The 12954-nt window shown below is 42.5% G+C and overlaps 1 protein-coding gene across 1 annotated transcript in view; it reads right to left on the reverse strand.

Moving 5' to 3' along the window:
• The window catches only part of LOC310792355 (macrophage mannose receptor 1-like), a gene marked incomplete at both ends in the record, with an annotated part of 39828 nt that overhangs the window by 13420 nt on the left and 13454 nt on the right, over positions 1-12954 (reverse strand). Inside the window, 11 exons of the mRNA XM_083654077.1 lie at positions 4887-5032; positions 5164-5264; positions 6023-6084; positions 6311-6474; positions 7032-7064; positions 8634-8772; positions 8905-8977; positions 11567-11685; positions 11930-12129; positions 12228-12376; positions 12530-12645. Of these exons, the coding sequence (XP_083510203.1) occupies positions 4887-5032; positions 5164-5264; positions 6023-6084; positions 6311-6474; positions 7032-7064; positions 8634-8772; positions 8905-8977; positions 11567-11685; positions 11930-12129; positions 12228-12376; positions 12530-12645 (1302 nt within the window). The remainder of the gene's footprint in view (positions 1-4886; positions 5033-5163; positions 5265-6022; positions 6085-6310; positions 6475-7031; positions 7065-8633; positions 8773-8904; positions 8978-11566; positions 11686-11929; positions 12130-12227; positions 12377-12529; positions 12646-12954) is intronic.

Raw genomic sequence — 12954 nt, forward strand, 5'->3', positions numbered from 1 at the left:
TGCTGCTATTACTACAGCTGTGCGTTATTAGTCAGCACGCCATCGCTGTTGTGAAATAGCTCCTGACGCAGTAAAAACGGTATTAAATAGGCTAGTAATGGTGGCTAGTGTACTCCTGCTGCTGGCTGCTGCTACTATCACCAGGCTGTCAGTCACTTTTGACAGTGAGCGTCGCCGAAATGACACCAATATGGCGGTGGTGGGCATGCCCGTACGTGAGTTACGTCAGTCGAATAAGGTCTATAGACAATAACTAGCCTAAATGCAGTTGTATTCCACTTGAAAATCTAGTTTGAACATAATTACCTGGTGCCATGCTGAAAATCCTGAATCGTAGCGCTGACGACCCTACAATGGAGAGTGTTTACAGTATAGCAACAATACAGTAAAAGTACAAATAAAAACGTGGCATTATAAACAATTGTGCTGCATTCAACTCACTTTCTAATACTGAATACTGTTTGTGTTTACTTACAACATTGGCCCAGTTGAAGTATTTGCTTGGTTTATTATTAGTCCAGAGAAATCCGCCACCATTTATACTATTCAGACCAATCCATAGGTCTGTAGAAGCCTCCGCCATTTGAGTGGTTAAAAACACTGAAAATGTAAAATAGAATGGTGACCAGACATTTTTGTATGTATTTTATAAACAGTTGTGATTAAATGAAGGCTAGAATAGTATTGTATAGCCAAGGGTTTTGTGTGTTCTTATGCCCTTGTATGGGTTCTGCAACAAAAAACTGAAAACACTTTCTGAATGGGCATTTGTTTATACTCCATCCATACATCCATTATCCAATAACCCATTTTTATAAAAATGTCCATGATTCTAATTTATTATAGCTAACTTCAATCATCTGGCATTAGCCTATCAACAAAGTATTGACCTTGAACATTTCAAAACCTTTCACTCTAAAAAAAATCAAATGATTTTGACTCCATGAGAAAATGGCAAAGAAAATGGTTTCTTTGAAAAAGGAACCCTCACACAACCTTCTTGAAAAGAAAAAGAGGTACTATTCACATGCAAAACATTTCATGCTAAATTGTACTATCTAAGCGCCATTTTGAAACACTTGCATGCATGTCAATCATTTTGCAAGATACTCATGCTATTACATTTCCATTGTATATACAGTAGCTTATAAGGTGCATAATAACGTTTTACTGGCAAAAACAACAAATAAACAAACCTTGCACTCGACGTGAGGGAATAGAGGCTAAATTTCCCCCCGTTCTGTTGCACTGTGCCCTTGCTCCATGCCATGTGTCGTTCTGGCTACTGATCTTGTAACACTATAAGTAAGACAATGATAATGTTGATTTAGAACTCCTGAAAAATATACTAATCACATCCACACAAACATTGCACTCCATTTCCCAACAGATTTCCAAACAGATTTGTTGATAGACCCTCCATATCCATTAGGATTTGTCTACGTTTTCATATGTCTTTTATGAATTATTTTTACGGCCAAACAAAATTTAGATCTAACTCAGAGCATGTGTAAAGGGTGTGTAAACTAACTAAAACGGACTAACTAAATGTGTAAACGGGCCCTATTCTCCCACAGGCCTTCGGCGCTAAAACGGGCCTTCAACGCAAAAAAACGTGCCTTGCGCCTGTTTCGGGAAGATATCAATATGGCTTTGCGCTGCCAAATGCGCTTTAGGCCGAATGGGCGTGACGCAGTCCCAGAATGGGCCAGAGTGGGCGTGTCGGCCTTAAATCTCGGCGTACTGATATCTTCCCACCTGGCATAAATTTAGCGCTTTGCGCTTTTGAAAAGCAGGCCTATTCAGTGCGCCAGTTGCGCGGAGCGCTTCCCTCTGGCTCTCTCCCTCCCCTCTGGCTCTCTCCTCTGTCACCCTTCTCTGTGTCACTCTCTCCCTCTCTCCTCAGTCTGACAGGCACAATACGACTGTCTCTCTCTGACTCCCTCGCTCAGACAGACACAACACACGTCCTATAGGAAATAGCAGTTGTAAGTTCACTGCCTGTGAATGTCCCAGCATGCAATTGGGTACTCCATTTCGCTACTAAATAGCAACCAAATGAGGCGAAATAGATATAAAAGGTCGATCTAAAATAATGTGTAATGGTAACACAGCCTGCAAAATAATGTGTAATGGTAACACAGCCTGCAATTGTAGAACATTTCAATATTGGACCAAATAAAACATCGAAATTAAAACACCACCCTAAGTGAAACATATATGTCCTCCTGGGCCTATATATATCTCTTGTAGATTTAACGTGATTTAGATAAGTGTCAGCGGAACGCGCTTCGGAACGCGTTTCTACTGTCATGTGCTATACTGTGATGTCCGCTCCAATAACTTGGCCCTACTTCACATTTAGTTTTACAATAAAAACACATTTATGCAATGACTTTACATAATGTAGGGTATATTTATGTGCATCATCCTTCCTGCAGCAGGCGAGAGAAAATGATATCTTTCTGGACAAACTTTCACCAATCTAATAGGCTATATTTTTTCTAGCTGATGCCTTTAGAACATTCTTTTCACTTTGATCTTGCTATAGTGTAGCGTATTTACATGCTTGCAGTATTTAAACTGCAGTTAGATTGGTTTGAGAAGCATAATAATATGGAATAATAGCCTATAATGGAGACAGACAGACTGGATGAAGGGAGGGAGGGGGGGGGAAGAGCGCTTGGGTTTTGTCTGGTTTTGCTGGACCACTGGAATTGGAGCTAAAAAGGCAAGCGTGCGATTCGTTTATTGCACTTATCCAATGAACTGACGGTGCATAATTTTACGCTTAAAAGGCGTGGTTGTAATGCGTTAGGCTGAGTGGAGCGCCAGCACCAAGATATCAAGTGCGCTGGTCCACGCCCACTGATCAGCGCTGCGCCAGGCGCTCGGCGTAGAAACTACGCCGATGCAACGATAGGGGCCACAACGTTAAGAGTACCGCAGGGATGACGTATTTGTGTAGGCCAACCCAGCAGTCATGCACTTCCTTGTTCCCTCGTCTCCAAGCCAATGGTATTTTTGTATGGGGATTTCAATTAAATGCCTGAAATAAGGTCTGTGGTTCACAAACGTTTATGAAACTGCTAACTTTGTGTTCATAATCTTCACAAGGACCATTTTTATGATTTCTGAAACGTGAATGTGATTTTTTTTAAATCGCAAATTTCAGAAAACGCTTCAAAAATAATAAAAAGTGGTCCTGATTTGTGAAGCTTACCTTGAACACAAAGTTCACACTTTAATCAACCTTTGTTAACCACACCACAGACCTTATTTCAGGCATTTAACAAAAATCCAATTGACTTTGAGATGAGGGAACCAGAAGTGCTCAAATCCGGGTCTTATGACTCATTACCTCAAATCTCAAAACTTTTATGAATGAAACTAAATGGGGTACTTTGAACATAGCCTACACGTTTTTCTCAAATTGTTACATAGACCCAATAATAATAAACTAAAATGAATGACTGTTCAATGTTATTAGCCCTGTGACAGCAGGGGCTTTATGGATGTATTGTCGGTCGCTCTGTTCACTACTTTATGGGTCACGTGGCTCGGAAGGAGTTAGACGGCAGACTTTCAAGCAGGAGACGGGAGGACAGCAGGAGAGTTTGATTCCCAGAAGATGTGCTTCAACAAAATTCAACGATGCAGGGCTAATTAGTCTTGATTTACTCTAATTATGATTTACTCTGTAATTAGAGACTGTTAAGGATCTGACATGCTGCAACATCATAAATAATCTGAACTCAATGGAAACAGACACAAGAGAGTGATTTTTCCCCCTACTGTCTGATGAGGTCTGTTCACTTGTGCCTGTTAAACATCAGCAATGGGGATTAATGTCCACTAAATACTCGTATTATTTACAAGTGATTGGGATTCGTCAATATCAACGCACATGTATATGATTGAAAACATAAATGCTTTTTTGAAGTTTTTTGTTCGTATTTAGGTAGAAATGACGTACTACACATAAAGTTATAAAACAGATAGTTCTGGTCATGATTATGATTGGCTCAGCCGCGTTCGAAGCCATTCTAAAATACTCTATAAACACACACCTGTGACCACATCAGAGTATTAAGCTAGTGTGCCATGTTGGCTAGATACATTAGCTAAGCTCGCTGCCTGCTGGCTGTAACATTGTTGGTCAGCCTCAAAAAGCCACTGAGTGACCAAAACATTAACTTGTTAACCATTTTGAGTCACGCTTTTCCTATATGGGGGCATCAGCTTTAAAGTCTGCTGTCTGGTTGGTTGTTGATATCTCAGTAATAATGTCGCTATTCCTTGCAGCTAAGTTAATGGATGGAATACTGTTACCGTTGTAACTTGCTCTGTTTTTCCAGCATATCTCCTTGGTGTATTCACCTTATTTAGAAGAGACAGTCTGGCTTGAGAGACTAACAGAATGTGTTTACACTTCCTGTGACTCATAAACCTAGTCTGGCTCATATGTGAGTCAAACTAGGTTTGACCAGGTGAATCAGACTAGTTTGAGCAGGTAAAACAGCAGGCGTTTTGAACAGGAAGTCATGACACAATAGGTCAAGTGGGCGGGGCTACATAAGGTGAATAGCACAGAATCAGATGATGTGCGACTACACAGGACAGCAGGTCCTCATAGAACGTTGAACTGACTGGGGCGGGGCTTGATGGACTACGTTGCTTGCAGGAATGATTATTTGTATCAATATTGCTTTTTTATTGTTGCTCAAACCTTAAAAGGTGGGCTATATGTAGTAACTGTTTTATAAGAGCAATAAGCCCCGCTGTGATTTACAGTGATTTTACAACAGCTAAGAGGTGTTAAGAGCACGCCACTTTCACACTTAATTAAGCAATAAGCTTCAAGCTTAGTAACCATGACCTCTGACCTTGGAGTCAAATTGTGACCATCCTGTTGGACAGCCACCTTTCGGAGGCGGTGTGGGAGGGGCTACAGTGGTGTTGACAGACAGTGAACCAGCTCGTTTACAAATGGACTTGTGCTCCGTCCCACAATTAAGATCACGCCAGAACCCTGTGACCACATTGACAATATTATGTTCAGCATTTCAGCAAATACAATGTACATTTATTTACATTAAATCCAACGATAGTGCTTTGTTAAAAAAAAAAAAAAAAAAGTATGTTTCCCAGTATGTTGCTCACCTGTATTGTAAGTCATGACAGCACAATTCTCATCATTGTTCCTGAAATCAGGTTGATCTTGATCCCACCTTTGAAACGCCAATGGCGAATTATCCATCCACCTTTGTGCAACACAGGCAAATCAGTTGGAATTTTGTCAATCATCTTGGTCTTATTATTGTTACAACATTTATAGACACAATAAATAACAAATGGAAGACATGTTTGGTTTTACAGCAATTTAGGCCAGTGGTTCTCAAATGGGGGTCCGGGGATCCCCAGGGGTCCGTGGCACTTGGCCAGGGGGTCCGCGAAAGGTTTTCAGGAATTTATTTATTTATTTATTTATTTATTTATTTATTTATTTATTTATTTATTTATTTATTTATTTATTTATTTATTTAGTTATTTAGTTATTTAGTTATTTTTTGCATAAGCTTCATAGTTCAATGAAAATATTGTATGCTTTAAATCTAAAATGGTTCATGGATTACATTTTAATCTAACAAACCTATCAATTTAAAAGTCAAGCATGTTACCGTGGAAACAATTAAGCTTAGCCCAAAATCACAAATCAGAATGAGGGGGTCCCCGGTATATTTTCTATCTTGTAAGGGGTCCTTAGCTGAAAAACATTTGAGAACCTCTGATTTAGGCTACACTTGAACAGACACTGAAAATCTTTAAGCAGCTTAGTCAAACTCAAGCCTACAGAAGGCTTACGTAACCTTCAACTGCATCCTCATATGAGGACTTTGGATTTTGGCCTCATACATCATTTTTGTTGACCTGTACTCAATGAGGACAGTTTTTGCTGCTGTCTAGTCATACCAAGCTCTATACATTTGCATTTACAGTACGGTAGTTAATTCATACTCACCCATATGTTCCATCAAGATCCACTTTCAGACCTATGTAACATTCTGTATAACTTCTGGATATCTACACACACACACACACACACACATGCACACATGCACACATGCACACACGCACACACGCACACACACACACACACACACACACACACACACACACACACACACACACACACACACTGTGAGACCTACAGTACTTGCTTTTAGGAAGGTTAACTATATGCTAAATTTGAATGTCATGACTATTCAGCAATGCATTCTTGTACTGTACCTTAAACGTCACTGCCTACCTGTTTCCATAAAAAGACATTTTCTTCTTCACTGTTGATAACTGCCAAGTCGCCATGTCTCTGTTTACAGAAGTCACGAGCATCTTCCATAGCCATTGACCTCCTATTAATATAATACTGATTTCCTTTCCACACAAGCCAGCCGTCAGCAGTGACATTATTCTCTGCAAAGATATTAGAGATTAGCATAATGCATAGATATAGATATAGATATATAGATATAGATATAGATATAGATATAGATATATATATATAGATATATATATAGACCACTCGTCCCAGCCACTGTCGCTCAGAGTGCTCTCCTATTGGCTGAAAGGCTCTGTCACTCAATCATCTGCTAATCTGATTGGACAGAATGGATTATGGGATGAGTAAATTTTTCACTCTTACAATAATGTAGCACACTCTTCTACACAGGCACTTGTTTCTGTTTTTGTTTTTTCAACTCTGAAGCAAATGTTTTATGGTCACAATTATCTAGCTGGCCAGTTGGCTTGGTTCCTGGCTTCAAACTCTTTAGATAAGGATTTTTCGAAAAGTGATTGAGAAAAATGAATGAGGAAATACTCTTCCGGAACGAGAGGTGATGTCACGATGCAACATGACTTTTGAACTCTGTTATCAGATTATCCTTTTTTTTTAGGTGTGTGATCCCCACTGTGTTTAAATTCCTAAAAAGTAAAGGTATTTCAATGGGGGTCATAGAGTGGCAACTCACCGGTGACTGGTGGAGGTGGCTTTGGAATCACTCCTGTAACAGCAGAGGTAAAAGACAGTTACTTTGAGCTTTGGAGTTACAGCAGAGGTAAAAGACAGTTACTTTTAGAGTCTCAGTCTGAACAGTCATGGTGCCCTTGACCAAAGCACTTAACTCCAAATTGCTCCCGTTGAGCTGTGCAGAGGCCATCAGTAGACTGTGGTTATAGTGGGCAGTTTGTAAATGTGAATATACAGTATATACAGTATCTACTAGTGATGCGCGGACTTCCCATAATAGGGGTGGGAATTGCAGAGCAACTCACGATACGATAGTATCACGATACTTGGCTCTTGATAACGAGGGTATCCCAATACAGCGATTCTGCAATAATTGATACATTGCAAGAAATAGAATCTACGATACATCACAATATCTGTGTAACTGAGGAGGGGAAAATACCCCTAAAAAGGAAGAATTACCATACTGTATATATTTAGAATTGTATATACCGGTATATAGAATTGGAATGAAACAATATAGAACAAAGTGCAGACTGTATAGTGCCTCTTTAACACACTGCAACTTGTCCACGTGTCGAATTAAAATGTTTAAAGGAAGGATACAAAATGACGCCTCACAAAAATCTTTTCAATCTGTGTAAATGAAGTGTACAGGGGAAAAAAGAAAGGAAAGAAAAAAGTACACATTTCAGGATAAATGTCATGATATGGCATCACAATAGGGATCACGATTCAGGCAACAGTGTATCGATAATGTATCTCAAGAGTATCACGATATATCAATATTTCGATATTTTGTCAAATCCCTAACCCATAACCCGCTGGATCTCGTGGGCGGTCTGGGTTGGCAAATTAGTTAAATTTAGCAGGTGGGGCGGTTCAGAAGTCAGAACATGACAAAGCAGCATTATTAAATAACTTATGGCAGCTAGACAAGCAGCCTAATTACAGATGTCATCTCTCTCTCGCTCTCTCATTGCGTCATGCGTAATGTTCCAAAAATCCTCCAATATCAATCACAGCACCTCTGTGTTTGTGTGTGTGTGTGTGTGAGAGAGAGGGAGAGATAGAGAGATACCTTCATATTCAAAGACCATATAGACATAAACGTAAGGCTATTATCGTTCACCATTAAGATCTGAAGAAATAATGCATTGTTTGTGTGTGAGTGAGAGAGAGATACATTTTGGAGACCTGGAGGGCGTGCAGCACTCAGTTCTGAGGCTCTCTTAACAGGTTGGGTTGGGGCGGGCCTTAGGGTGCTTTCTCACTGGCGCCCAGGTACCGTCCCCGAGCACACTTGTCCCCAAATTGACCCCGGTTTCGGAACATTTGACGAGTGTGAACGTTGCCTTCCGTTCCGTTCCGCGCCTGTGTGCGCAACAGGGAACCGTGACCCGCACATCACTAGTATCTAGCCTAGCTCTATGGATGTGAAACAAGGCAGTGTTGAAAAAGAGCACGGATACTCAACTTTTCTTGGATAAATAAAGTTGACAATATAATTAGACAATAGCAGGATGCCTTCACTATTTCTTGAACCTCTGATGACCAAACAAGACCAAATCTATGGATTCAGTTCACATTTTCTCAACTGTACCTGGACGGATCTGGCAATACCAGTCATTGTAACTCTCACAGTGCACATCATTCCAGGGACCAGAATGGGACATTTCAGCACACGATTCCACATTATTATGATTGTTTGGCTCTCCAGTTCTCCAATGCTGGAAATTTAGCTATGAACACAAAGAACAAATAAAAGCACAATTACTCAAGGTTTTATTGTCTATTTATAATTAGACTTTGATACACAGACTAAGAATATATGATGCAATATTGTGTAAAAAGAAATGTTAAAAAAAACTCACTGGGGATCCATCGCTCCACTGGTAACCGGTGCTTGGGTCAGGGGCACTAAGGCCAATCCAGCCTTTCCAATGGCTACAGTGTGCAAAGATCAGATAAATTAAGCGATTATTCAACCTTCATTCAAAACAATGGGATGTGAATTGGGAAGGGAAGGGGGGGGGGGGGGGGCAAAGGAACACACCGACCAAAGTTTTTCGCTGGCATCGAGTTTACATACAAAGTCAATGCAAACGAGCGATTGAGCGTATATTCGCCCGGGAGAAAAATCGCTGGGCGTCCAAGCGACAGAGACAGAGCGATAGGGCGAAAATTCGCTCGTCGCCCGAGATGAAATATCCCAACTCGAGCGAAATTACGCTGGCATCAGTCGCTTGCTGTTCAACGCTGATTGGCTGCCGTGTGAGAGCGAGTCAAGGATCACACTGGCTTGGAACAAACCGCTGGTTTATTGTGTGGCAACAAACCGCATTGACAGCTGATTGACAGGCTGACAGCTGACATGAAGTGAAGTCTGTACTACTGGTATAGAGCTCGCATTAGGAGCACGCTGATAGGCTTAGCTTGTAAACAACTACGGTGGCTCATAGTGGACAAACATGCCATTGCGTAACGTTATAGCCCCCAGATGTCCGTCAATTATTGTGCCTGTTGACGAGCGATTTAAACACAGCGACAGAGCGATTCCAAAGGGTTGAATCGAGCGACAGAGAGAAAAATAAATATCTCGGTATGAACACAGCTTTAGAGGTATACAGCTGAGAGGCGTTATGCTTTGTGCAATAGGACCGCACTCTGTGTTTCTTTACCTACACAAAACCGGGGCTCTTTGAACCTGGGCATTTGTTAGGGCACCTGTTTTGACTCTAGTGAAGAGTAGACAACCCCCGCACTAACTGCTGTTTCACAGCCATGGCCGGTATGTCTTAAATATTTTGAATGAAACAGACTTTATAGTAGCGGCTTCCGCTCTCAGGAGGAGACATAGGGCATACTTTGGTTGAGAAGAACAATGCTCTTTTATTGAAAAGATGAGCAGCCCTTAAAAGGGCCTTGGTGTTCTTAGGGCTCAACCGGGAAGTCAGGCGTTTCTTTCGGTTTGTCAATTCCAGCTGCCTCGTCCTCTTGGGGGGGGGGGGCACACTCTTTCAGGTGTTGCAGCTCCGGAATGCTGGGCCAGATGGGAAGGCGGGCTTTAGCGGCAGGCTCGTTCTAGACATCTCCTGAGAGCAGGCTCCTGAGAGCAGGCTCGTTCTAGACATCTGCTGAGAGCAGGCTCGTTCTAGACATCTCCTGAGAGCAGGCTCCTGAGAGCAGGCTGGTTCTAGACATCTGCTGAGAGCAGGCTCGTTCTAGACATCTCCTGAGAGCAGGCTCCTGAGAGCAGGCTGGTTCTAGACATCTGCTGAGAGCAGGCTCCTGAGAGCAGGCTCATTCTAGACATCTCCTGAGAGCAGGCTCCTGAGAGCAGGCTCGTTCTAGACATCTGCTGAGAGCAGGCTCGTTCTAGACATCTCCTGAGAGCAGGCTCCTGAGAGCAGGCTCGTTCTAGACATCTGCTGAGAGCAGGCTCCTGAGAGCAGGCTCGTTCTAGACATCTGCTGAGAGCAGGCTCCTGAGAGCAGGCTCGTTCTAGACATCTGCTGAGAGCAGGCTCCTGAGAGCAGGCTCGTTCTAGACATCTCCTGAGAGCAGGCTCCTGATAGCAGGCTGGTTCTAGACATCTCCTGAGAGCAGGCTCCTGATAGCAGGCTGGTTCTAGACATCTGCTGAGAGCAGGCTCCTGAGAGCAGGCTCGTTCTAGACATCTCCTGAGAGCAGGCTCCTGATAGCAGGCTGGTTCTAGACATCTCCTGAGAGCAGGCTCCTGATAGCAGGCTGGTTCTAGACATCTGCTGAGAGCAGGCTCCTGAGAGCAGGCTCGTTCTAGACATCTGCTGAGAGCAGGCTCCTGAGAGCAGGCTCCTGAGAGCAGGCTCGTTATAGACATCTCCTGAGAGCAGGCTCGTTCTAGACATCTGCTGAGAGCAGGCTCCTGAGAGCAGGCTCGTTATAGACATCTGCTGAGAGCAGGCTTTGGCCGGGGATCGGGGGTGCCGGGGGAAGATCAATCCCCTTGATGATAGTGCTAGGTTATACCTGCCTTGCGGACCTGAATGAGCAAGGACGGCAAGGGGGCGTGACAGTGGTTGGCAAGGCCAAGTATGACAAATGTTCAGTTAGTGCGCTGTCACGTGGGGATATATCCAGTAGGCACCGCCCCTAAGACAACAGATCATCACAGAGACCCGCGTTCAATGCCCGGCAGTGGTACTTCCGACTTTGTCAGACGTTCCTACAGACACAATTGGCCGTGTCTGCCGGTGCGAAGTCCGTGGGGGGTATGAGTCCTGTTCACTGCACTAACACCTCCTCTGGCCTGTTTACGGGAGGGGAACTGGGGGGAATAGCGTGATCCTGCCACGTGCTACATCCTGCCGGTGAAACACCTCACTGTCAGGTGAAAAGAAGCAGCTGGCGACTGCACAACATAACGGAGTATGCAAATCGGCAGAGTGGGTTGTGCCACGACCTGGACAGCAGGGGGAATTGGCCAAGTGCAATTGGAGATTGGAGAGAAAATAGGAGAAGAATCCAACCAAAAATAAAATAAACAAATCATACCGAGTCACCGCTCTTAGCTCAGCCTCACTGTGGATGCTGAGCAGATCTCCTCCAATGGCCCTGCAGTAGTCCCTGGCCTCATACCAAGTCTTCTCAGTTGAACGTGGTCCTGTAAAGAACTGGAACACAAAGGAAGAGGTGCATCTCCCATTCATAAATGGAATAGAGGACAAGTTCTTAGCCTACTGGTTATTCCATTCATCATAAGTATGATCATGATTATGTTTAAAAAGTAAATTTTTTTTTTTAGAATGATCTTGCTATGATTGCCATAGCACAAGCATGTAAACTTATTTTATAGGTGGGTATTATGTATTTCAGGTGTTCAGGTGAGTTCACCCTTTTTTCTGTAAGGCTCTGTACCTTATAGCAATATGTCCTTGATCCCACAGGACTCCAGCCATCGGCACACCTGCGAGAGGCAACAGTTGGTGGGGCGGGAGTTAAAACTCCCCCCTCTTTCAGGTGCTTACAGATGTATTTCTCCTTATTGGTGCAGGGCAGCACATCCCACAGTCCAGCAAAAATCCCAGTTGTCATGGCAACACAACCTTGTTGGGTTCCTTGCATCGTTGAGGGAATAATTGGGAAATATTAAATGTGGAGCTTTCGTTTCTACAATATACATGTATAAAAAACATATTTTCAAATGTCTTCATACCTGGCATTAGAGAATTCCAATGAGTAAATTTCACTGAGTTTGTGTTGGTCCACACAAAATCATACATGTTTTGCTGGTTTGAGAGCCCAAGCCAAAAGTACTTCTCTGGTCTCATCCCCACCAAGCTGACAAGGAATGCATTATCCACTCTGGAAATATTTATTTACAACAGTTAATGGCATTTATGGTCACATTGAATTATGTAACAGTGTATTCACAATGTTTTCATATCTCAGCAAATCCTAGTACCATTGAACATCTGAGCGTCTATTGCTCAAGAATAAAGCGAACATAGTTCTTACCCATTTGAAACATCAGCCAAGTAAGAGTCTGAGCTCTTGCATTCATCTTTGGCTTCATCAAATGTCTTTGTCTCTGACCCTACGAAGTAACAGTAGGAGCCATGCAGTTTCCAACCCTGGAGTACAGGAAAGTACAAGATCAATATGAGGTTTTCATTCAATATCACAGATGATCCACAAAGCAGCAACAAGTTGGCCTAAAGCTTTTACTGCCATATACCACAAATTGATCATAGTATACTTTATCTGATTTATTTAGATACAGTATATATATAATATACTGTATCTGATTTATTTAGATACAGTATATATATAATATACTGTATCTGGTGCATACGGTTGTGATTTTTGCATGAGCAGGCCCCACTTTGTAGTTGTGGACACTGAACACATGGAGGTACTATAGGGGGTACCTGAGAGAAATG

This window comes from Poromitra crassiceps, assembly GCF_964638095.1.
Source record: "Poromitra crassiceps genome assembly, chromosome: 17".
Classification (NCBI taxonomy): domain Eukaryota; kingdom Metazoa; phylum Chordata; class Actinopteri; order Beryciformes; family Melamphaidae; genus Poromitra; species Poromitra crassiceps.